This window comes from Ranitomeya variabilis, chromosome 3 (assembly GCF_051348905.1).
Source record: "Ranitomeya variabilis isolate aRanVar5 chromosome 3, aRanVar5.hap1, whole genome shotgun sequence".
NCBI classification, from domain to species: domain Eukaryota; kingdom Metazoa; phylum Chordata; class Amphibia; order Anura; family Dendrobatidae; genus Ranitomeya; species Ranitomeya variabilis.
The window spans coordinates 268,214,622-268,240,310 of NC_135234.1; the positions used below are offsets into that span (position 1 = coordinate 268,214,622).

Below are 25,689 nucleotides of genomic sequence, written 5' to 3' on the forward strand. Positions count from 1 at the left end.
CCCATCAAAGCAAACTCCTGGCACCCAGCAGCGTGATATGGTGGTGCAGCTGCCCTCGGTAACAGGACGCACTTATGGAGTTTCTCGTTTAACGGCTGCGATTCGGAGGACACCATGTGCTGTACACTTTGTGAGTATTGGACATTAAATGCGTTTTGCTCTGAACTTTCCTTGTGGTCACTGCCTATCATACTGCATCAACCCTGCTGCACTACAGTTGGTTGGAGAATACGGGCAGTGTGAATTGAGGCATACCTCAACGCCAGCTGCATGCATATCATTAAAACTGCCACTTTCTAACCCAGGCCTGAGGACAAAATGGAGGAAATCCTGAGGCAGCTGGTCCTCATGCAGCAACAGACCAATAACCTGTTGCTGCAGCAAATTGCAGCCCTGCGTGAGGCACCTCCAGCGCAACCCCGGAGTGTCGCGAGGCCCGAGACAAGGTTTGCTCCACTTTGAAGAAAATGAGTCCGGAAGACGACGTAAAAGCTTTTCTCACCGTCTACGAGCGCACGGAAGAGGGGGAGAACCTGCCAACTTCCCAGTGGGCCGAAGTGGTGGCTCTGTTCCTGAGGGGTGACACGCTAATGCCCTACTTTAACATGAGTTGGGAGGACGCCCAGGATTACGCCAAGCTAAAAGGTGAGATCCTTGCCCGACTGGGGTTTAATACCTATGTGAGAGCCCAACGGGTATTTTCATAGACTTTTGTGAAAGCCCAGCCTGCTCGTTCTCAGGTTTATGACTTGCTGCAGCTTCTGAAAAGGTGGCTCCAACCTGAGACTTTGACTCCGGCCCAGATGGTGGAGAGGGTGGTGTTCGACCGGATGGTGAGAGCTCAGCCAGCAGCCATACAGCATAGGGTGGGGCAAGGGGACCCGGGCACTCTGGACCAGGTGGTGGGACTGATTGAGCAGTACACAACCACTCAGGACTTTATACGGGACATGGCTCCATTACGTTGGGCGCCACCAACCCAGGAGCCTGGGAAAAATCCAGATAGGTATTAACCCCCAGTCGGGCAAGGATCTCACCTTTTAGCTTGGCGAAATCCTGGGCATCCTCCCAACTCAGGTCAAAGTAGGCTAATCAGGACCAAGCCTGTACCGAGGGGGTATCCCGAAGAGAGAGTGATAGCAGATCCGTGTCCCCTAAGTCAGTCCCAAGGTCCAGTCACGTCACAGTTATTAAGTGTTGGCGGTGCCAGGGCCCTGGACATGTGGCTGCCAACTGCCCTTGACAGCTGAAACCATGGACTGCAGGTATACTCGCCATTTGTCTATGTATGACCAGCCAGTCTGCACCGCCATTACAGGTACCGAACCCCAACTCTGCAAAATACTTGGTTACGGGTACCAGATGGACGAGCTCTTGGACTCGGGAAGCTAACTGACTCTGGCACATGGGTCCCTTGTTGCTGGGGACAACCCCAATAGACAGAAGGTTGGGGTGGTATGCATACATGGGGAACTCCGAGAGTACCCGACAGTGGAGGTTACGTTTTCCACCCCGTGTGGAGATATAAGACATGTGGTAGGAGTGGTAAAGACTTTTCCGTATGGGACTGTATTGGGAAGAGATTTACCCCTGTCCTGGTCCCTGTGAGAGACCAGGGTTAACCCTCCTACCGTAAATGCTATTCTGGGAGCGGAACCTGAAGATCTCGATTCAGGGGTACCTGCCGTAAGGGTCACCAACACAGGGATAGAGTGTAACCACGATAGGTATTGGCAGGAGAGGTCGAGGAGACCCCACCGATCCCTGAGCTGGAAGTGTCTCCTGGTAAGTTCGAGACAGCTCAGTTCCAGGACCCCACCCTTGCTCAGACATGAGAAAGGGTTATAGAGGTTAATGGAGTGGCTCAGCAACCGGGTGCAGAAACGGTTTATCCCCGCATGGCTGTCAACCAAGACCTATTGTATAGGGTTGACAAAATCCGTGATGAAGTGGTAGAACAACTAATAGTGCCTCAATCGTACCCTCGTGTGGTGCTCGAAATGGCTCACACCAACATGCTGGGGGGCACTTAGGGTCCAAAAAGATGCAGGAACTCATACTGCGCTTTTTTGGGCCTGGGGCCAACGTGGAGGTCCAGAGATACTGTGACACGTATCCGAAGTGCCAACTGACCTCACCCACCGCGAGCTATCGGAGTCCGTTGGTACCTCTGCCCATCATGGAGGTATCTTTTGAGCGGATTGCGATGGACCTAGTGGAGCAGATAGTAAAATCTGCCCGGGACCACCAACACATATTGATGGTCATAGATTACGCCATCCGGTACCCGGAGTCCATTCCGCTTCACCACACCTCAGCTCAACTTATCGCCTGGGAGTTTGCCATGTTCTGTCGTCTTGGACTACCAAAGGAGATCCTCACTGACCAGGGGACTTGCTTCATAACCAAGGTGACAAAGGAACTATGCAAGCTTCTAAAAATAAAACAGTTGCACACATCTGTGTATCCCCCCAGACCGACGGGTTAGTCGAGCACTTCAACAAAACCCTCAAATCCATGTTGAAGAAAGTAATCTCCAAGGATGGAAGGGATTGGGACATGTTGTTGCCCTACTTGATGTTCGCCATTCAGGAGGTACCGCAGGCTTCCACGGGATTTTCACCCTTTGAGCTACTGTATGGCAGGCATCCTAGGGGTCTGCTGGACATAGCCAAAGAAACGTGGGAGCAGGAACCTACAACCCACAAGAGTGTCATTAAGCACGTGGCCAACATGCAGGACCGAATTGCAGTGGTCATGCCTATAGTAAAGGAGCATTTAGTGGATGCTCAGGCAGCGCAGAGCCGCATATATAAAAATGCCATGGTCCGCTCGCTCCTGTAACGCAGGAGATCGGGTGTTGGTTTTGGTGCCCACCACAGAAAGCAAGTTTATGGTCCAGTGGCAAGGGCTGTATGAAGTTCAGGAAAAAGTGGGTGAAGTAAACTACCGAGTTTACCCGCCTGGGAAAAGAAAACCTGAACAGTTGTACCACGTTAATCTGTTGAAAGCGAGGAAGGACGGGGAGTGTATGCTTATAGAGGTGACTCCCGACATGTCATCCGGGGACCCTCCGATTTCGGCCCGGACGGAGGCCGAGGGAGAGGTAAAGAAAGGAGACACCCTCTCGAAACAGCAGAGGCAAGAGGTGTGGAAATTGGTACAAGGGAATAATGATGTATTCTTGGGTTTACCCGGTCGTACCTCTGTCATCCAGCATGACATTGTCACCGAGCCTCATGAAACCGTAGTGTGTGCCCGAGGCCCAGAGACAAGCCATTGCGAGCGAGGTGAAACAAATGCCTCAACTGGGAGTAATTGAGGAATCCCGCAGTGACTGGGCTAGTTTGATTGTGCTAATCCCGAAGCCGGATGGGTCATTACAGTTCTGTAATGACTTCCGTAAGTTAAGTGAGGTGTCAAAGTTCGACCTTTACCCAATGCCCAGTGTGGACGAGCTAATCGAGCGCCTGAGTCAAACCCAGTACTTCACCATGCTCGATCGGACCAAGGGTTATTGGCAGGTGCATCTTACAGAGTCGGCAAAGAAAAAGACTGCATTCATAACACCAGCGGGACTGTACCACTATGTAGTCCCGCTGCCATGGGGCCCCTGCCACGTTCCAGAGGTTGATGGATATAGTGCTGGAACCACATCGGAAATATGAGTCATCGTACTTGGATTACATCATCATCTTTAGCACTGAATGGCATGCCCACTTGTGCCAGATACAAGCGGTAGTAGATTAACTCAGAGCCGCGGGCTTGATGGCGAATCCCAAGAAATGTGCGATAGGGCTCGAGGTAGCCTGGTACTTGGGTGACGTGATCGGCTGTGGGGTTATCAAACCCAAATAAATAAAATCAAGGCCATTCAGAACTGGCCCGTCCTGTTATCACCAAACAGATGAGAGCGTTTCTCGGAATCATTGGGTATTACCGGAGGTTTATATCTAATTTTTCGGGGAGAACACCACCCCTTACTGATCTCCTGAAGGAAAAGAAGTCGGTCATGGTTCGGGGGAACCCCCAGGGCGAAGGAAGTGTACCAATCCATCATGAATTAAACAAGAGGGCATCGTCATGCCCTATCCATTTTTGCAGATGACCAAAACTGGGGTGTTGTAAAATCTTCACACAACCTCATTTTGTGCAGAAATTTGAGATTTTCATGGTGTTTTACACCAGATTTCTGCTTTAAGAACTTTGATGAATTGGGGGCCAAATACTTTTATTTCCCAGAAGTTCCAACAAAGGGTAAATTAAGCAATACATTATGATACAGGAAAGATATATATCTTGGTACTTTGGTACTTTTCCTGTATCAAAATGGAGGATACCAGAATGTACCGCACTACATTGTGATCATTAATATCCATAAGTTGCCTGTGTGATGCAGGAAGCAAGTCATCAGCGCAAGAGACGCATCACTTTAGCGATTAGATGTGGTTATTGAGAAGGATTTATTAATTTGCTTTTCTTAGTTCAATGTTACAAAATCTCTAAATGTGTGTAACTTACATCTTTGCAATCCTCCTTGGTACAACTAGTTTTCATTCGAATATCAAACCACCTTACAGTGCCATCTTCACCGCATGACAGAAAGGTATAGGGATCATTTGGCACGGTCATGATCTGTATTAAAAAGAAAAGAGAATAAGGAAATGCATAACCTTTAATATAATTCAATGCATTTATCAGTCCGCCACTTAAAATAAGTTGTTCATTACTCGGGCAACCTCATCTCAATTAGCATGTTTGCCCACAGCAAAATAAGAATACATACTCATCACCGATGCTGGTGCTGTTCCATCGGTGTTGGCATTGGCTCTACCGGTGATCAAGTCACTTTATGTCACCTGAATCAGCAGCAATTCTGACGTCCTCTTTCTGTCATACAAAGGTAGCGAGACTGAAGCTATGGTTGATTGGCCGCAGGGATCGGATCACATGACATAATGTGATGTGATACACGGGAGAGCGAGTGCCGACACCAAGGGAACGACGCAGACACCAGAGGCGAGTATAGGAGTTAGGCCAGAGTCACACTAGCGTATAGCATCCGATGCGATATGCTAATAACCCTCGGCTTCTGCTCTGCTGTGAGCGAAAGCAGAGTGTCATGTTACTGTGCTGCGATCCTCTCTCACAACAGGATCGGAGAACAACTGCAGAAGCGATGGAGAAACGATGGAGAAAGTAATTTCTCTATCCCCTCTGCTGCCAGCGTCGGCTGGAATCACACTGCACTCAGGTGATATCCGAGTGCGCAGAGTCTCACTGCCAATCGTAGCATGCTGTGATTGTTAGGGTATGTGCACACGATGCAGATTTAGTGCAGAATTGGTGCAGAACTGCAGCAGATTTTTCTGCTGCAGAAACGCTGCAGAACTGCACTGTGATTTACAGTACAATGTAAATCAATGTGAAAAAAAAAAGCTGTGCACATGGTGCAGAAAAATCTGCGCAGAAACACTGCAGATTTCAAAGAAGTGCATGTCGCTTCTTTTGTGCAGTTCTGCAGCGTTTCTGCACCCCTCCATGATAAAAATCTGCACAGAAACTGCACAGAAACTGCATCAAATCTGCACCTGCGTTTTCTGCCAGGAGATGCAGATTTAGTGCAGAAAATTCTGCACCACATCTCCTACGTGTGCACATATGCAGAATCAGCATGAGAAAATAATAGAAGATCTGAGCTGCCCCAGAGTAAATCTGGGCCAAGAGCTATGCACGGCACTCAGACATGTTATACAGTAGTGTGACTCCGACCTTATTATTTTACTCTGGGCAAACATGCTAATTGAGAAGGGGTTGTCCAAGTAGTGGACAACACCTTTACAGGTAATCGGTTAGTGTGATCAACCCTCCTAAGCCAACTATATGGGCACCCAGGGCATAGGAAGCTGAATATAACGATACCTTGAGGTGTTACTCCAAAAGTCTTTCTTATATGTAAATGAGCTATTTAGAACCATGGCCCGGACACTGATCTGCATTAGAATCGGATTCCATTCTCATGCAGATCAGTGTCCTGAAAATAACCCTGTATAGCTCATTTTCATATAACAGAAACATACATCTGTGGAGATGGTGATTGTGCACAGGGATCTAGCAACATATCAGATAATGGGGTTGCCGGTCCTAATCAATAAGTCTGCAGTCACTCTGGGCGATTGCAGACTAGAATTCCACCAGCACATGCACTGTGCACTGCGAGGATTCACCAGTTTCTGAGCCAGGACAGGAGGGTATGTATGCGTTATGCCTACTCCCGACCAGAGCCCGTTTAGTGGGTGCGGCCTCGCGGCATACACTTGTATTGAGTGAGGTCGCGCCACATCCAGTGGCCATTCAGTGGGCGTGGCCGACAAGAGCCCGCTACCTCGCTCCATACAAGTGCAAGTGTATGGAGAGAGGACACACCCACTAAATGGGAGGTGGCCAGGAGCATATATAGCTCATAAATACCCTCCGGTCTCAGTTCAGAAATAGGTGAATCTTCACAGCGCACGGTGCATGCTCTGGGGGGGATTAATAAGTTTACAGTCACACAGAGTGACTTCAAACTTATCTGTTTTGATCAGACAACCCCTTTATGGTGCACACAGCACGTAACAATGTTCATTTCCTGAAAAAGCATCAGATCACTTACATAATGCAAACTCACAAGTCTTTGGGACTTTTTTACTAGAATTTATGCTACATAAAAGCCCAAACCATTAATTTCTAACACACTATACATACTTTTAAAAACCTATATTTTATTACATACCTCATATGCAGTTCCATAATGGCAAGTAAACTGGCACTGTCTATTTGTCTCTGCATCTTTTTCAATATTTGTGTAGTAAATAACTCCATCTCCTGAGCATGATATAATCTGCTTATCATTTGTCAGTGGCAGGAACTTTGCACTAAAAATGTTTGCCCTATGACCGGAACGAATTCGTGTCAAGACCTGAAATTAGTCAGATAAATACATAAATGCATGTGGATCACAAACTAAGCCTACTGTACAGTAATTGATTTCACATATATGCTATAATACTCATATTTCCCGATTTCTTTTTGTACTACCCAAAAAGAAGTCCAAGTATACAAATGTGCAAAAAACTTTATTAATATTAACAGGCATTAAACATAGCAATTGAGAAGTCCCCTGCGCCAAACTCAGCACATACAATGGGACCGGTGAAGGTGTATGTGGCAATACCTCTGTCAAATATCAGTGCTATCCAACAACATTGTAAATGTAGGGGAATAATACAGAGAATTGGTCATAATAGACCAGCAGCACGGACATTTGTGGTGTCATATTTACATGGAAGTGCAACAAGTGTACATACCAATGGGCAGGATGTCAAAAGCACACTGGGGTGGACTGATATTTGACAGACGTATTGCCACATACACCTTCACCTGTCCCATTGTATGTGCTGAGTTTGGGGCAGGAGACTTCCCACTTGCTATGTTTTATGCCTGTTAATATTAAAGGGCCACTGTCACCCCCCTCCAGCCGTTATAAACTAAAAGAGCCACCTTGTGCAGCAGTAATGCTGCATTCTAACAAGGTGGCTCTTTTAGTTTTAGGTTCAAGTATACCCTAAATAAAGCGTTTTTATACTTAGCCACAATTCCTGTCTCTAGCCAGGTAGGCGGGTCCTCACTCCCCAGCTTGACCAGCTCCTCTGCCGTCACTCCAATCTTCCTGTGCTTTCGGCGCCGCCCCCTCAGCGCTGTTATCGTTTCAAAACCGGCGCCTGCGCTGTGCACTGGTGTCCTGCGCAGACGCAGTAAGCTCTGGCCGTCTGACGTTCCAGCCAGGCTTGCACACTGCGCCTGAGCGGGCATTGCGGCCAGGCACCTTTGGAATCCCAGCCCCACACTGTGCATAATGCATAACACATAGTGCGGGGCTGGGATTCCAAAGGTGGGTGGCCGCAATGCCCGCGCAGGCGCAGTGTGCAAGCCTGGCCGGGACGTCAGACGGCCAGAGCTTACTGCGTCTGCGCAGGACACCAGTGCACAGCGCAGGCGCCGGTTTTGAAACGATAACAGCGCTGAGGGGGCGGCGCCGAAAGCGCAGGAAGATTGGAGTGACGGCAGAGGAGCTGGTCAAGCTGGGAAGTGAGGACCCGCCTACCTGGCTAGAGACAGGAATTGTGGCTAAGTATAAAAACGCTTTATTTGGGGTATTCTTGAACCTAAAACTAAAAGAGCCACCTTGTTAGAATGCAGCATTACTGCTGCACAAGGTGGCTCTTTTAGTTTATAACGGCTGGAGGGGGTGACAGTGGCCCTTTAATAAAGTTTTTTGCACGTTTGTATACTTGGACTTATGACGGCTTCTTTTTGGGTAGTACATTCTTAGAGAATATGCAGTTGGTCATTTATGGTCCTGTCCAGTCATGTAATTATTTTTGCTAATAAATTTACAAATAGGGATATGTTGGTACTATAGACTGGTTATGTATTCCATTAGTTAATTATGGTTAACCGATTTCTTTTTGGTAGAAGTCAAGGTTACAAATCATGCAAACCCACAAAATTTAAAACGCTATTCCCCCAATATAAGATTTCTCGTTCTCCACAGGAAAGGTGATAACTTACTAATCACTGTGCATGACAGCATGACAAACATTGCCTCTGATCATTACCACTGGTCAGACAGCTGCGGTTCCCATGTTGTCAAATGACAGCGTGAGCTTGTAGATGCGATCGGATAAAAAGTTTACGTCCGGTCAATGGCGTCGGCTGATGAGACTATTACTACCATCAGCCTACGCCTGCTGCCGCTGATAACAGAAAGCAGGCGCGGCTGATGGGAGTATTCACAGCAGTTCACCGGGAAAAAAATTCTAATTTCTCCAGTTCAACTCTCTGAGCTCGGCGCTGCACCATGAGACTTTCTCACTGTGCTAGCAGTGATCTCACAGAGGTCACCGCAGTTCAGCCTGGCTGGGAACGCAGCCTCCATGACCGGTGGTAACCTAATCGATGTCACCACTAGACAATCAGGCTGAGCTCGCAGCAGCTCATTCACCAGACATGGATTATGGTGTGGGACAGAACAGCAGACAAGTGAGGGATATGGCTGTTTTTTATTTTTTTTTATTACAGGAGACAAGGGTTTCAGTGGAATGGGTGTTAGGAAAGTACAACTGTGATTGTTATTTTTAAATAACTAAGTAAAAAAGCATGCTTTGTTTTCCTTTCAAATAAAATACTTTATTCTGGCTGTGGGTTTATCTACAATACAACTATAGAATTATTAATGGATAGGTGTCTTATAGATGCCTCTTAATTACTAACCCATAGGCTTCATGTCACAATACAGGGGAAACCCCGCAAATATGAACCCCACTTGCCATCACCACAGGGCAAGTGGGAAGAGCCGGTAAAAGCGCCAGAAATGGTGCATCGAATAGATGTGCATTTTCTGGGCAGTAGCAGGCTGTCATTTTTTTAGGTTGAAAGCTGTCTGCTTCAGCTTGGCTGGTTGTAAAAAAATGTGGGGACCTCACGCTTTTTTTTTTTTTTTTAAATTGTTTAAATAATTAAAAAACACGACATGGGGACCCATCTATTCTTGAGAACCATGCTTGCTAACACGGACAGTTGAGGGTTGCATCTCGCAGCTGTCACTTTTGCCTAGCTGGTTATCAAAATTACAGGGGAGCCCTCGCTGTTTTTTTAAATTATTTATTTAGAGCGCCAGCTGATGAATACTCCTATCAGACACCGCCTGCGCTCGCTGTTATTTGCAGTAGCAGGCATAGGCTGATGGGAGTAGTAGTCCCATCAGCCGAAGCCAATGAGCCAATGACGAAAGATAAACTTTTTATCTCCATCAGAGCTGCGGGCTCAAGCTGTCATTTGACATCGTGGGAACAGCGGCTGTTTGACTAGCAATAATGATTTTACCACCAATCAGAGGCAGTGTTTGCCACGCGAGATGCTAAACAAAAACAGTAACACAGACTTCCTGGTGAAAAGGTTTGGCGCACATTTATCCTGTGCTCTGCGCTGAGTGCTTATACCAGGGCTTCTGTGTAAATCTATGAAATAGATTCAGACGGAACCTCTGGCGGAAGATTCCCTGTAATGAGGCACAGAGGCACTGTGGACGCCATAGGACCTGTGATCCGGCAGTGTCCGTCTTTTTAGGATTGCATAAAAGTGCCATCAGCCACAGTTTTCTGTACCTTTGAAAAGAAGGACACAGCTGAACAGAGGCCAGAAGGAGTCCAGAGTAACTCTGCTGCCTCATTATAGTGAATGGATCCCTCGCAGGTTTCAGCTGAATCACGTCATTTGGAGATTTAGATGGAAACCCCAAAGTAAGTGCTCAGTGTAGAGCGTCAGATAAATGTGATCCTAAATGTTATGTCAAATGTTCCTAACAAAAGCTTCAACTCAATCCACACAAAAAAAGGAAGTCATACTCAGGTCCATCATCTGTCAATGGAAATATAGGGAGCTTCCACGATACTGGTAGCACAAATGCTCTCAAAAGAAATTCAGAAAATTCTGCGCTCCGAAATCCAAATACCCCCCTCCCTTCTGAGCCACACGGTATACCTAAGCAACATAGAGCTTCCATGGTTGGCATTTCTGTAGTGATAATGCAGCGCCCCAGAGTCCTGGTCGTTGCAGTACTGTGGCTCCGCCACTAAGGGGAGCTATGGTGCGTCTGATGGCACTGAAAGAGTTCATCTGATCAGGTATCACAGACACCAATACATTTCACAGTCGGGCCTCCAGGGGGAGCTAAGGGTTCTATTCACTAGGCCACTCCCCACCATAGTGGGTAAACTGGGGGTCAGGCAGGAAGTTAGATCAGAAAGCTGACTGGGTTGGAACCAGGCAACACCTTGTGGCAGAGGGTGTTGTGGGGAAGATACAGTAGGGTCTCTGTCAGGGGTGGGATCCTGACAGAGGCTTGGCAACTTGAATGAACGTAACGGGACCGTGCCTGGTCAGGATAGCGGCGGTGCCCAAGGAAGGACGAGAAGCGAGATAGATTGTGCTGAGTGAGAAACGAGATCAAGCAATAGGAGAATACCAGTAGGGGTCGTGCTGTAAGACCGAAGCAACACCCTACTGAGGCGCACTACCGGTGGCCGGAACGCCGAGAGGGTATTTTCAAAATCCAGCTTCAAGCAATACTCTAAACAGCGGCAGGGCAGTCAGTCTAAGGCGGGCTGTCTAACTTATATCACCTATGCAGTCTTGGGGGGCAACTTGTGGAGAGGGGCGACTCTAGGGTCCCGGAAGAGCTCCGAGCCTACCCGTCAAACGGGTGCCGTCCCAACCAGAACACCAGGGAGGGACGGAGGATTAGCAGAACATCATCTAATCGAGTTGTGAGGGAACTTAAGAAACAGACACAACAGTTGTGGGGACTTTCTGTAAGCACAGCAGGGAAGGACCGCAACCCATAGCGCTAGAAGGAAGGCACAGATTTCCACCTGCTAAGAGAACTCTGGAGGTACCATTGGACCGGCCGGACTTGCGTAGCCTGGTTATCCAGATTCCGGACTGAGGACCCAGAAATCTTCAGTAAAGAGGTAAGGAGACTGCAACCTGGTGTCCTCGTTATTTACTGCACCGCACCACTACAGCCTCACCACCACCATCATCCGTCATATCTATCACTGTGCGCCCCTCGGCAGGGTCACGGACCGGGCCTAGCCACCGTGACAACCACAGAGCAGAGACTCAGAGGCCCGGTACCGGGTACCCCTCGGCCCTGCGGCAGTGGGGGCGCTACAATAACAGCCTGCCTAACTTACGGGTGCATGTCTCAAGAAGCTTGAGCTGGGCATAACGTACTGGTCACTACAGCGTACTGATCACTATAATGGCAGTTTGTAATTTTCATGCAGCAACATACACTGCTGCTTGCTTCCGGAAAACACCCATGGAGTCAAAATCGTCACTATATGTGTAGATAAATTCCCAAAGAAGTAGAGTTTCCAAAATGAGGTCACTTGAGTGGGGATTTTGCTCTTCTAGCAATTAGGGGCTCTGTATATGGAGTCTACAAACTATTCTAGGAAAATCTGCGCTCCAGGAGGCAAAAAGCGCTCTGCCCCTCTAGAGCAGTGTTTCCCAAACTCCAGTCCTCACGGACCCCATAGGTCATGTTTTCAGGATTTCTTTAGTATTGCGCAAGTAGTGGAAGTATCATCAAGGCATCAGGAATTGTCCTGTGACCTGACCTGTGCAACACTATGGAAATCCTGAAAACATGACCCATGGGGTCCGTGAGGACTGGAGTTTGGGAAATACTGCTCTAGAGTCTCTCCGTATGGCTAAGCAGTACTGTACAGTCACATATGGGGTATGGCCACGTTCAGTAGAAATTGTGGGACAGATTATGGTGCCATTCTTACCCATTTTCCCGTGAATACAGTTATTCTTTCTTCACAGCCCAAAAGGTATAAAATTCTGTGACACACCTGTAGTGTCCATATGATCACTGCAACCCTATATGAATTCGTTGAGAGGTGTAGTTTGTAAAATGGGGTCACTTATGGGGGTTCCGCTGTTCTGGCAACTTAGGGACTCTCCCAGTGGGTCATGGCACCAGTAAAATCTGCACTACAGTATGTCGCTTCTTCCTTTCTGAGCTTAGCACTGTGTAGCAAAAGTAGTATTCCCCCACATATCGGGCTCTTGGTGTACTCACAATTTGTAGTGCAATTTCTCGTACGGTGCAATTTGTCCTGTTACTCTTATGTAAATGCAAAATTTGGGACTAAAATAACATTTTTGTGGGGAAAATGTGATTATTTTAATTTTCACGGCTCAATGTTAAACATCTGTGAAGCAGCTGGGGGGTTCAAGGTGCTCACCACACATCTGAATACATTCCTTGAGGGGTCTAGTTTCCAAAATGGGGTCACTTGTGGGGGGGTTTCCACTGTTTAGGCACATCAAGGGCTGTCAAAATGAGACATGTCATCCAATAATGATTCCAGGAAATTTTACATTCAAAAAGTCAAATGGCGTTTCTTCCCTTCCAAGCTCTGCCGTGTGCCCAAACAGTGGTTTTCCCCCACATATGGGGTATCAGCATGCTCAGGAGATATTGCACAAAACATTTTGGGATCCATTTTTTCCTGTTATCCTTGTGAAAATAAAATTTGGATCTTAAGTAAATTTTTTGTGAAAAAAGTTACATGTTCGTTTATTTATTTTTTATTTATTTTTTTTACACATTCCAAAGATTCCTGTGAACCCCTGTAGAGATAATAAACTTCTTCAAATGTGGTTTTGAGCAGCTTGAGGGGTGCAGTTTTTAGAATGGTGTCACTTTGGGGTATTTTCTGTCATATAGACACCTCAAAGTGACTTCAAATGTGCGGTGGTCTCTAAAAAAAAAAAAAATGGTTTTGTAAATTTTGTTGGAAAAATGAGAAATTGCTGGTCAACTTTCATTCCTTCTAACTTCCTAACAAAAAAAATGTGCTTAAAAAATTGTACTGATGTAAAGTAGACATGTGGGAAATGTTATTTATTATTTTGTCTTCAAAGGGAGATTTGTAGTTAAAATTCCGTGTTGCCGCCTCTGCTGCTGTAAAGTCTTGAGCCAGGAGGATTTCCCAGATCCTACTAGTAGGTAACTATTGCAAAACAATGGGGAGACAAAGAGCGCAATAGGGTCTTATCCACGTTACACAGAGGAGAATATACACCAAATTTGCTCACCTGGTTAGGATGAGATTAGGTGGTATTTCCTGATGAAGGGGGGCATGAGACCCCTGAAACGCGTTGAATAAAACCACTGTGAATCAACTATACTCTCCTGAAATTCATCTTAGCGGCAGCGCGGAATTTTAACTACAAATCTCCCTTTGAAGACATTAATTTCTCTGGTCAGTGAAGACCTGTGGATCTGCAGCAGCCGCTATCTACATGCTCTAATCTCATCCTAACCAGGTGAGCAAATTTGGTGTATATTCTCCTCTGTGTAACGTGGATAAGACCCTATTGCGCTCTTTGTCTCCCCATTGTTTTGCAATATTTATTATTTTGTGTGATATAGGGATTTTTGTGTTACTCACCGTAAAATCCTTTCTCCGAGACGCTCATTGGGGGACACAGGACAGTGGGTGTATGCTTCTGCTGCCAGGAGGCTGACACTAAGTAAACATAAAAAAAGTTTAGCTCCTCCTCCGTTGTATACACCCCGACACTGGCTACCAGAGAATCCAGTTTGGTGCAAAAGCAGTAGAAGAACAAAAAGGCGAGGAATAATATAACAGTATAAATACAGAAAAACTTATGTCTAGAAAAGACCTACTGCCTGATAAATTCAGGTACAACAAAAGCAGCCATCATGCTACCAGGGAGGGAGCTGTGTCCCCCAATGAGCGTCTCGGAGAAAAGGATTTTACGGTGAGTAACACAAAAATCCCTATTTCTCCTTCGCCTCATTGGGGGACACAGGACAGTGGGATGTCCTAAAGCAGTCCCTGGGCGGGGAATTAACTCACCGGTTATAATTATCCAAGCAGCTGTCGTTATAAATTCGTCATTGCTGCCTGAAGAATCCTTCTACCCAGACCTGCATCTGCAGAGATCTGGGAATGGACATTGTAATGTTTAGCAAAGGTATGCAGACTAGACCAAGTCGCAGCTCTGCAAACCTGTTCTGCTGAGGCCTGGTGCCGAATCGCCCAGGAAGCCCCCACTGCTCTAGTGGAATGAGTTTTGATTCCGGCCGGAACCACCATGCCCTTGGCGCGGTAGGCCTCCTGAATAGCTGAACGTATCCACCTGGCCAAGGTAGATTTCGAGGCCGCGAATCCCTTCCTGCGACCCTCTGGGAGGACAAACAAAGCATCTGTATGTCGAAAGGGAGCTGTTCGAGAAATGTACCTCCTCAGCGCTCTCACCAGGTCTAGCGTATGGAGAGCTTTTTCCACACGGTGCTTCGGTGCAGGACAAAAAGAGGGAAGAATTATATCCTCGTTAATGTGGAACAAGGAAACAACCTTTGGCAAAAAGGAGGGCGCTGGTCTGAGCACCACCTTATCCTGATGGAACCGTAAAAAAGGAGCACGACAGGAAAGGGCTGCCAGCTCTGATACCCGCCTTATGGAAGTTATGGCCACTAAGAATACGACCTTCCAGGAAAGGAAAGTTAAGGAAATATCCTGAAGAGGTTCGAAAGGAACTTCCTGTTAAGCTCTTAAGACCAAATTAAGGTCCCAAGCTTCCAAAGGAGTTCTATAAGGAGGGACCTTATGAGCGGCTCCCTGAAAAAAGGTCTTTACCTGTAGGTTAGTAGCAATCCTGTGCTGAAAAAGAACCGATAAGGCTGAAATCTGCCTTTTAAGAGTACTTGGCGCCAGCCCTGAATCCAGGCCTGCCTGGGGAAAGGCAAGAACATTTGGAACGGAAAAACGCAGAGGAGGCGCTCTCTGCACCATGAAAGAAAAACCTTCAAGTGTGATAATAAATCCGAGCCAAAACGGTTTTTCGGGCACTGATCATGTTATCAGCCACCTCTTGGGAGAACCCGGCCTGAGTTAACACCCAAGATTCAACGGCCAGGCCGTCAAACGCAGGACCCCCGAGTTCTGGTGGTAAATCGGCCCTTGAGATAGAAGATCTGGATGGTCGGGGAGCCGCCACGGAGATCCGGAGAAAAGCTGTACTAGGTCCATGTACCACGACCGCCGCGGCCAATCCGGGGCAACCAGAATAGCTGGCACTCTTTCGGACTTGATTTTCTTGATTACTTTCGGGAGCAGTGCCAGAGGGGGAAACAGATATGGGAGATGAAACTGGTTCCAGGTCAGAACTAGCGCATCCACGGCGATTGCCTGTGGATTTCGATACAGGGCGACAAATCTGGGTACCTTGGCATTCCTCCCGGACGCCACTGGATCCACGTCCGGAGTCCCCCATTGATGGCATATTTGCTGAAAAACCTTGGGATGGAGAGACCATTCCCCGGAAGCCAGGCCCTGCCGACTGAGGAAGTCCGCCGCCCAGTTCTCCTTGCCCGGAATGTGGACTGCCGAAAACACCGAGTGATTTCTCTCGGCCCAGCACAGAATTTGCTTTACTTCCTGCATGGCCGCCTTGCTGCTGGTGCCCCCCTGATGATTTATGCATGCCACAGCTGTGGCATTGTCCAATTGAATCGGGATGGGGCGACCCGCCAGAAGATGATGAAAATACTGTAAAGCCAATCGAACTGCCCGAATCTCCAAGAGATTGATAGGAAGAGCTGACTCCCGGGAGGACCAGCGCCCCTGAGCAGTGTGGTGAAAGAACACCGCTCCCCAACCTAGGAGACTGGCATCCATTGTAACCACTAGCCAATTGGTTGGAGGAAAGGGTTTCCCTTTTAGAAGGGACGGGCTGTTTATCCACCATGAAAGAGCCTGCCTGACCTGGAGAGACAACCGGAACATGAGGTTGAGGGAGGACGGATTCTTGTCCCATGCTGATAAAAGGGCATACTGGAGAGGCCGAAGATGAAACTGTGCAAATGGTACTGCTTCTATTGTTGCCACCATCCTTCCTAAGACCCTCATGCAGGACCGGATTGTATGAAAGTACGGCTGCCAAAGGATCCTCACCTCTCGCCGAAGGGCTAGGACCTTGTCCTGGGGCAGGATCGAGAGGGCTTGAGAGGTGTCGAAAATTATCCCTAGAAATTAGATTCTCTGGGATGGTACCAGGGATGACTTATTTAAATTTACTAGCCAACCTAGACGAGAGAGAGTGTCTAGAGAAATGCTGACATTCTCCTCGCAGGCCTGAAAGGTCGGCCCTTTGATGAGAAGGTCGTCTAAATATGGCAAGACTACTATGCCTCGGGAGTGCAGAATGGACACCACAATAGACATGACCTTTGTGAACACCCTGGGGGCGGAGGCCAGCCCGAAGGGTAAAGCCTTGAACTGGAAGTGTAAGTTGTTTATGGCAAACCGGAGAAATCTTTGATGGGAAGGAAAAATGGGAATATGCAGGTAAGCATCCTGAATGTCTATCGAGGCCAAGAACTCCCCCTTTTCCATCGACGCAATGACTGACCGGAGAGATTCCATTCGAAAGTGACGAATGTTGACGAACCTGTTTAAACGTTTCAGATCCAGAATGGGTCTTACTGATCCGTCTTTTTTGGGTACCACAAATAGGTTGGAATAGAACCACTGAAATCTCTCCTCCCTTGGAACAGGAGTGATGACCCCGCAGAGACGAAGGGAATCTATAGAATTGAACAGGGCTTGACGCCAGGAATCGGACCTGGGAAGACGGGATGGGAGGAACCGGTGTGGAGGTTAGTAACCCAGCTCTATCTTGTACCCTGAGGACACGAGCTCTCCCCATCCACTTGTCGTGAACTGACTGGAGCCAGGCCTGGTGAAACAAAAGTAGGCGCCCGCCTACTCTGTCAGCGGCAATCCGAGGATGCCTCCAGTCACTTGGCTGTGAAAACCTTTGAGCCCTGGATCCCCTGGATCTAGGCGGCTGGGAACGTATTCTTCCCCCCGGGTTGGCTCTATAGGAGATCCGATTGTCTCGGTCCAGATTGGGTCGAACCTGCGCAGCGGTACCTGATGCTGGGGTCCATCTGGCATTGCGAAAGGGTTTGAAACAGGCCTGAAATTGAAGACGAAATGGCTGTCTAGCCCTCTGCTGTGGGAGAAAAATTGCTTTTCCCCCCTGTGGTATCAGAAATAAGCTGATCCAGATTCTCTCCGAATAAGCGACCCCCCTGATACGGGAGGGTTGTGAGAGATTTCTTAGAGGTAGAGTCTGCCCGCCAAGTTCTTAACCAGAGAGCATTTCTAATGGCAATTGCATTTGCCGCTGCAGAAGCGGCACAGTCTGCTGAATCTAAGGATGCATTAATCAGATAGCTCCCAGCAAGGGTTATCTGACTTGACATTTCTGTCAACTCCGCTGGCAAGTCTCTCTTTTGTAGATCCTTTGTCAAAGATTCTGACCAAGACATCATGGCTTTAGCAACCCAAGTTGCCGCAAAAGAGGGAAAAAGGGCTGAATTTGAAGTTTGAAAAACAGAACGAGCCAAACTTTCTATAAGACGATCCGTGGGATGCTTAATAGAAGAGCCATTGGGAAGGCATAACAGAATGTTGGAGGCTAAGCGGGATACCGGCGGATCTACTGAAGGAGATTCCGCCCATTTACTACGTAGCTCAGGAGAAAAAGGGTATCTTGCTTTCAAGGCCTTTTGCCCTGAAAAGCGTTTGTCCAGGTGTTCCCGGTTTCGCTGAATCAGATTCTCAAACTTGGGGTGAGAGGAAAACACCTTATGAGATAGTCTGGCCTGCTTAAAAGAAACCTTGTGATCCGAGGGTAAAACAGGTTTGTCTTCTATTCCCAGGGTCTGATTGACAACCTCAATCAGGCTATCTACTGACTCCTGAAATCCAGGAGTCTCTAAATTAAGGGACCCCTCCGAATCATAGTCAGATCCGAGTTCCCCGCTTTCCGCTGGGGAAGGAGAGCGAGAGATGGAACTCCAGGATGCTGATGCACCTGATGGCCCGGGAGACGCTGTGAGATTTCGCTTCCCCCGCGTCTGCCTAGTGTGAGCGCGGCCCCTGCAGGCCGGAGGCCCCTGAGAATCCGAAGCTCTCTCTAAGACAGATGAACTGCTGTCTCTGACCCCAGCCGGAGTCTCAAGGGACTCGATTGCTTTAGTTAGGGATGCCATGGATTGTGATAATGACATGACCCATTCCGGTGGAACCACCCCAGTCTCTGACTGAGGGGCAGGAGTAACCGCCGGGGAGATTGCTGGGGAACTAGCGGGGGGGGGGGGGGGCTCCTGAGCGCATTCGGACTCACAGGCCTCACAGATACGATTGTTCTGGGCATGCGGAAAGGCAGAATGACAGGCTACACAGACGGTATATAGGACCGTGTGAGACTTGACCCTTCTAGACATAGTGTTCTGTAAATACTCTACCCAGGGCCTTAGACTGGGATAAAAATAATGCTTCTGCTGTCAGGCTGGAGGGAGAAGCACTTACCCCAGTCCTGTGTCCCCCGGCATACAGTGTAGAACTGAACACCAAAAGAAGAGCAAATGCGCCACCTTTAACCTCAACTGCCCTCAGGGGGCGAAACCGCCTAGATTGCACGCCGATGCGGCCTGAAACAGGCCGAAGCGGGGACCTTGATTTTGACCCAGCAAGGAGAGGAGGGGGAGGACCGGAAGAACACGTGCTGGATGGGGCGTGGGCCTCACAGCGCGGTCTGTCCAGGACGGAATCCGGGCCTGCTTGACCTGGAAGTGTACCCGGAGTGCTAGGCCAGGGCCTGGAGCCTCTGGAAAGGCCGCGGCGCCGGCCGCACCGGACCGCTGCAGCGCTAACAAGCGCCAGTGAACAAAAGCGCCGACCGGAGCTTTGGGGGACTGCGGAGCCGCTATTGACCCAGCGCCAGACCGGCACAGGAATGCTGAAACCTGCCTAAAAGGTAATCTGGCCTTTGCTGCATCAAGAGCCGCCAATCTTAGCTTCCCCCCCTTTTACAAGCTGAACCCTCTGCGAGAAGAGGACCAGCGTGGGTTTTTTTTTTTTTTTTTTATATATATAGAAAACTAGCAGGGGAGAGGAAAATACATGACAATGCAGGAACCCAAACTCCATTTTCCACTCTGGGATAAGGAGAGGGACCGTCAACCACCCCTCTATCACCGCAGCCGAAACATAGGTGTAGAAAAACAGGGGGGGTCACACGGACATCTGAGGGCACCTGTACAGCCTATGGTCTAAAATACCTTAGGGTGGTCAGGGCCAAGTCCGGCGTACAACCCCACGTCGCGGGAAAGGATATGTGGAGGACACTCGCACGTGTTTGCCTGTTGCTGGTTTGGGGAGATCGGACACCCTCAAAAAAGGGTCCGTCACCCCTCTCAATCCATATGATGTAGAGACGAAACAAGGGTCCGAAGGATCCGGGACCCAGAGGTGTGCCTCCTTCAGACACTAAGCATGAACTGGATTCTCTGGTAGCCAGTGTCGGGGTGTATACGAGGGAGGAGGAGCTAAACTTTTTTTATGTTTACTTAGTGTCAGCCTCCTGGTGGCAGAAGCATACACCCACTGTCCTGTGTCCCCCAATGAGGCGAAGAGAAATAGCTCTTTGATTTAACCCCTTCATGACCCAGCCTATTTTGACCTTAACCCCTTCACCCCCAAGGGTGGTTTGCACGTTAATGACCGGGCCAATTTTTACAATTCTGACCACTGTCCCTTTATGAGGTTATAACTCTGGAACATTTCAACGGATCTTGGCGATTCTGACATTGTTTTCTCGTGACATATTGTACTTCATGATAGTGGTAAAATTTCTTCGATATAACTTGCGTTTATTTGTGAAAAAAATGAATATTTGGCGAAAATTTTGAAAATTTCACAATTTTCCAACTTTGAATTTTTATGCCCTTAAATCACAGACATATGTCACGCAAAATACTTAATAAGTAACATTTCCCACATGTCTACTTTACATCAGCACAATTTTGGAACCAAAATTTTTTTTTTGTGACGGAGTTATAAGGGTTAAAAGTTGACCAGCAATTTCTCATTTTTACAACACCATTTTTTTTTTAGGGACCACATCTCATTTGAAGTAATTTTGAGGGGTCTATATGATAGAAAATACCCAAGTGTGACACCATTCTAAAAACTGCACCCCTCAAGGTACTCAAAACCACTTTCAAGAAGTTTATTAACCCTTCAGGTGTTTCACAGGAATTTTTGGAATGTTTAAATAAAAATGAACATTTAACTTTTTTTCACACAAAATTTATTTCAGCTCCAATTTGTTTTATTTGACCAAGGGTAACAGGAGAAAATAGACCCCAAAATTTGTTGTACAATTTGTCCTGAGTACGCTGATACCCCATATGTGGGGGTAAACCACTGTTTGGGCGCAGGGCAGAACTCGGAAGGAAAGGAGCGCCATTTGACTTTTCAATGCAAAATTGACTGGAATTGAGATGGGACGCCATGTTGCATTTGGAGAGCCCCTGATGTGCCTAAACATTGAAACCCCCCACAAGTGACACCATTTTGGAAAGTAGACCCCCTAAGGAACTTATCTAGATGTGTTTTGAGAGCTTTGAACCCCCAAGTGTTTCACTACAGTTTATAACGCAGAGCCGTGAAAATAAAAATTCTTTTTTTTTTCACGAAAATGATTTTTTAGCCCCCAGTTTTGTATTTTCACAAGGGTATCAGGATAAATTGGACCCCAAAAGTGATCTTTTCGCCCCCAATTTTTTATTTTCCCAAGGGTAAGAGAAGAAATTGGACACCAAAAATTGTTGTGCAATTTGTCCTGAGTACGCTGATACCCCATATGTGGGTGTAAACCATTGTTTGGGTGCAGGGCAGAGCTTGGAAGGGAAGGAGCGCCATTTGACTTTTCAATGCAAAATTGACTGGAATTGAGATGGGACGCCATGTTGCATTTGGAGAGCCCCTGATGTGCCTAAACATTGAAACCCCCCACAAGTGACACCATTTTGGAAAGTAGACCCCCTAAGGAACTTATCTAGATGTGTGGTGAGCACTTTGACCCAACAAGTGCTTCACAGAAGTTTATAATGCAGAGCCGTAAAAATAAAAAATCATATTTTTTCACAAAAATGATCTTTTCGCCCCCAATTTTTTATTTTCCCAAGGGTAAAAGAAGAAATTGGACCCCAAAAATTGTTGTGCAATTTGTCCTGAGTACGCTGATACCCCATATGTGGGTGTAAACCATTGTTTGGGCGCAGGGCAGAGCTTGGAAGGGAAGGAGCGCCATTTGACTTTTCAATGCAAAATTGACTGGAATTGAGATGGGACGCCATGTTGCATTTGGAGAGCCCCTGATGTGCCTAAACATTGAAACCCCCCACAAGTGACACCATTTTGGAAAGTAGACCCCCTAAGGAACTTATCTAGATGTGTGGTGAGCACTTTGACCCAACAAGTGCTTCACAGAAGTTTATAATGCAGAGCCGTAAAAATAAAAAATCATATTTTTTCACAAAAATGATCTTTTCGCCCCCAATTTTTTATTTTCCCAAGGGTAAGAGAAGAAATTAGACCCCAAAAATTGTTGTGCAATTTGTCCTGAGTACGCTGATACCCCATATGTGGGTGTAAACCATTGTTTGGGCGCAGGGCAGAGCTTGGAAGGGAAGGAGCGCCATTTGACTTTTCAATGCAAAATTGACTGGAATTGAGATGGGACGCCATGTTGCGTTTGGAGAGCCCCTGATGTGCCTAAACATTGAAACCCCCCACAAGTGACACCATTTTGGAAAGTAGACCCCTTAAGGAACTTATCTAGATGTGTGTTGAGCACTTTGACCCAACAAGTGCTTCACAGAAGTTTATAATGCAGAGCCGTAAAAATAAAAAATCATATTTTTTCACAAAAATGATCTTTTCACCCCCATTTTTTTATTTCCCCAAGGGTAAGAGAAGAAATTAGACCACAAAAGTTGTTGTGCAATTTGTCCTGAGTACGACGATTCCCCATATGTGGGGGTAAACCACTGTTTGTGCGCATAGCAGAGCTCGGAAGGGAAGGAGCGCTATTTTACTTTTCAATGCAAAATTGACTGGAATTAAGATGGGATGCCATGTTGCGTTTGGAGAGCCCCTGATGTGCCTAAACATTAAAAACCCCCACAAGTGACACCATTTTGGAAAGTAGACCCCCTAAGGAACTTATCTAGATGTGTTTTGAGAGCTTTGAACCCCCAAGTGTTTCACTACAGTTTATAACGCAGAGCCGTGAAAATAAAAATTCTTTTTTTTTTCACGAAAATGATTTTTTAGCCCCCAGTTTTGTATTTTCACAAGGGTATCAGGATAAATTGGACCCCAAAAGTTGTTGTCCAATTTGTCCTGAGTACGCTGATACCCCATATGTGGGGGGGAACCACTGTTTGGGCGCATGACAGAGCTCGGAAGGGAAGGAGCGCCATTTGGAATGCAGACTTAAATGGATTGGTCTGCAGACGTCACGTTGCATTTGCACAGCCCCTGATGTACCCAAACAGTACAAACCCCCCACAAGTGACCCCATATTGGAAACTAGACCCCCCAAGGAACTTATCTAGATGTGTTGTGAGAACTTTGAACCCCCAAGTGTTTCACTAAAGTTTATAACGCAGAGCCGTGAAAATAAAAAATCTTTTTTTTCCCCACAAAACTTATTTTTTGGCCCCCAGTTTTGTATTTTCCCAAGGGTAGCAGGAGAAATTGGACCCCAAAAGATGATGTCCAATTTGTCCTGAGTACGCTGATACCCCATATGTTGGGGTAAACCCCTGTTTGGGCACACGGGAGAGCTCTGAAGGGAAGGAGCACTGTTTTCCTTTTTCAACGCAGAATTGGCTGGAATTCAGATCGGATGCCATGTCCCGTTTGGAGAGCCCCTGATGTGCCTAAACAGTGGAAACCTCCCAATTATAACTGAAACCCTAATCCAAACACACCCCTTACCCTAATCCCAACAGTAACCCTAACCACTCCTCTAACCCAGACACACCCAACCCTATTCCCAACCGTAAATGTAATCCAAATCCTAACCCTATCTTTAGCCCCAACCCTAACTGTAGCCCCAACCCTAGCCCTAACCCTAGCCCTAACCCTAGCAATAACCCTAGCGCTATCACTAGCCCTAACACTAGCCGTAACACTAGCCCTAACCCTAGCCCTAACCCTAGCCCCAACCCTAGCCCCAACCCTAGCCCTAACCCTAGCCCCAACCCTAGCCCTAACCCTAGCCCTAACCCTAGCCCCAACCCTAGCCCTAACCCTTGCCCTCACCCTAACCCTAACCCTAGCCCTAATGGGAAAATGGAAATAAATACATTTTTAATTTTTTTTATTTTTCCCTAACTAAGGGGGAGATGAAGGGGGGTTTGATTTACTTTTATAGCGGGTTTTTTAGCGGATTTTTATGATTGGCAGCCGTCACACACTGAAAGACGCTTTTCATTGCAAAAAATATTTTTTGCGTTACCACATTTTGAGAGCTATAGTTTTTCCATATTTGAGTCCACAGAGTCATGTGAGATCTTGTTTTTTGCGGGACGAGTTGACGTTTTTATTGGTAACATTTTCGGACACGTGACATTTTTTGATCGCTTTTTATTCCGATTTTTGTGAGGCAGAGTGATCAAAAACCAGCTATTCATGAATTTCTTTTGGGGGAGGCGTTTATACCGTTCCGCGTTTGGTAAAATTGATAAAGCAGTTTTATTCGTCGGGTCAGTACGATTACAGCGATATCTCATTTATATCATTTTTTTATGTTTTGGCGCTTTTATACGATAAAAACTATTTTATAGAAAAAATAATTATTTTGGTATCGCTTTATTCTCAGGACTATAACTTTTTTATTTTTTTGCTGATGATGCTGCATGGCGGCTCGTTTTTTGCGGGACAAGATGACGTTTTCAGCGGTACCATGGTTATTTATATCAGTCTTTTTTATCGCGTGTTATTCCACTTTTTGTTTGGCGGTATGATAATAAAGCGTTGTTTTTTGCCTCGTTTTTTTTTTTTTTTTTCTTACGGTGTTTACTGAAGGGGTTAACTAGTGGGGCAGTTTTATAGGTTGGGTCGTTACGGACGCGGCGATACTAAATATGTGTACTTTTATTGCTTTGTTTTTTTTTATTTAGCTAAAGAAATGTATTTATGGGAATAATAAATTTATTTTTTTTTATTTATTTAGGATTTTTTTTTTTTTTTTTTTTTTACACACGTGGAGAATTTTTTTTTTTACTTTTTTACTTTGTCCCAGGGGGGGACATCACAGATCGTTGATCTGACAGTGTGCACAGCACTCTGTCAGATCTGCGATCTGCTGTGCAGGGCTGCAGGCTTACCAGCGCCTGCTCTGAGCAGGCACTCGGTAAGCCACCTCCCTCCCTGCAGGACCCGGATGCCGCGGCCATCTTTCTTGGATCCGGGACCTGCGGCGAGGAGGGAGGTAGGAGACCCTCGGAGCAACGTGATCACATCGCGTTGCTCCGGGGGTCTCAGGGAAGCCCGCAGGGAGCCCCCTCCCTGCGCGATGCTTCCCTATACCGCCGGTACACCGCGATCATGTTTGATCGCGGTGTGCCGAAGGTTAATGTGCCGGGGGCGGTCCGTGACCGCTCCTTGCATATAGTGCCGGATGTCAGCTGCGATATACAGCTGACACCCGGCCGCGATTGGCTGCGCTCCCCCCGTGAGCGCGGCCGATCGCGTATGACGTACTATCCCGTCGGTGGTCATACGGGCCCACCCCACCTCGACGGGATAGTACGTCAGATGTCAGAAAGGGGTTAATGACCTGGCCATTTTTTGCAATTCTGACCAGTGTCCTTTTATGAGGTAATAACTCAGGAACGCTTCAACAGATCCTAGCGGTTCTGAGATTGTTTTTTCGTGACATATTGGGCTTTATGTTAGTGGTAAATTTAGGTCGATAATTTTTGCGTTTATTTGTGAAAAAAATGGAAATTTGGTGAAAATGTTGATAATTTTGCAATTTTCAAATTTTGAATTTTTATTCTGGTAAACAAAAGAGTTATGTTACACAAAATAGTTAATAAATAGCATTACCCACATGTCTACTTTCCATCAGCACAATTTTGGAAAAAAAATTTTTTTTTGCTAG

The 25,689-nt window shown here is 46.9% G+C and overlaps 1 protein-coding gene across 8 annotated transcripts in view; it reads right to left on the bottom strand.

The window, feature by feature from the left end:
* DCAF6 (DDB1 and CUL4 associated factor 6) overlaps positions 1-25,689 on the bottom strand; it is a 618,531-nt gene that overhangs the window by 470,280 nt on the left and 122,562 nt on the right. For all 8 annotated transcript variants that reach the window (XM_077295474.1, XM_077295473.1, XM_077295472.1 and 5 more), the window contains exons 5-6: positions 6,776-6,961; positions 4,522-4,635 (exon numbers count right to left, since the gene is read on the bottom strand). In XM_077295474.1, coding sequence (XP_077151589.1) covers positions 4,522-4,635; positions 6,776-6,961 — 300 coding nt within the window. The remainder of the gene's footprint in view (positions 1-4,521; positions 4,636-6,775; positions 6,962-25,689) is intronic.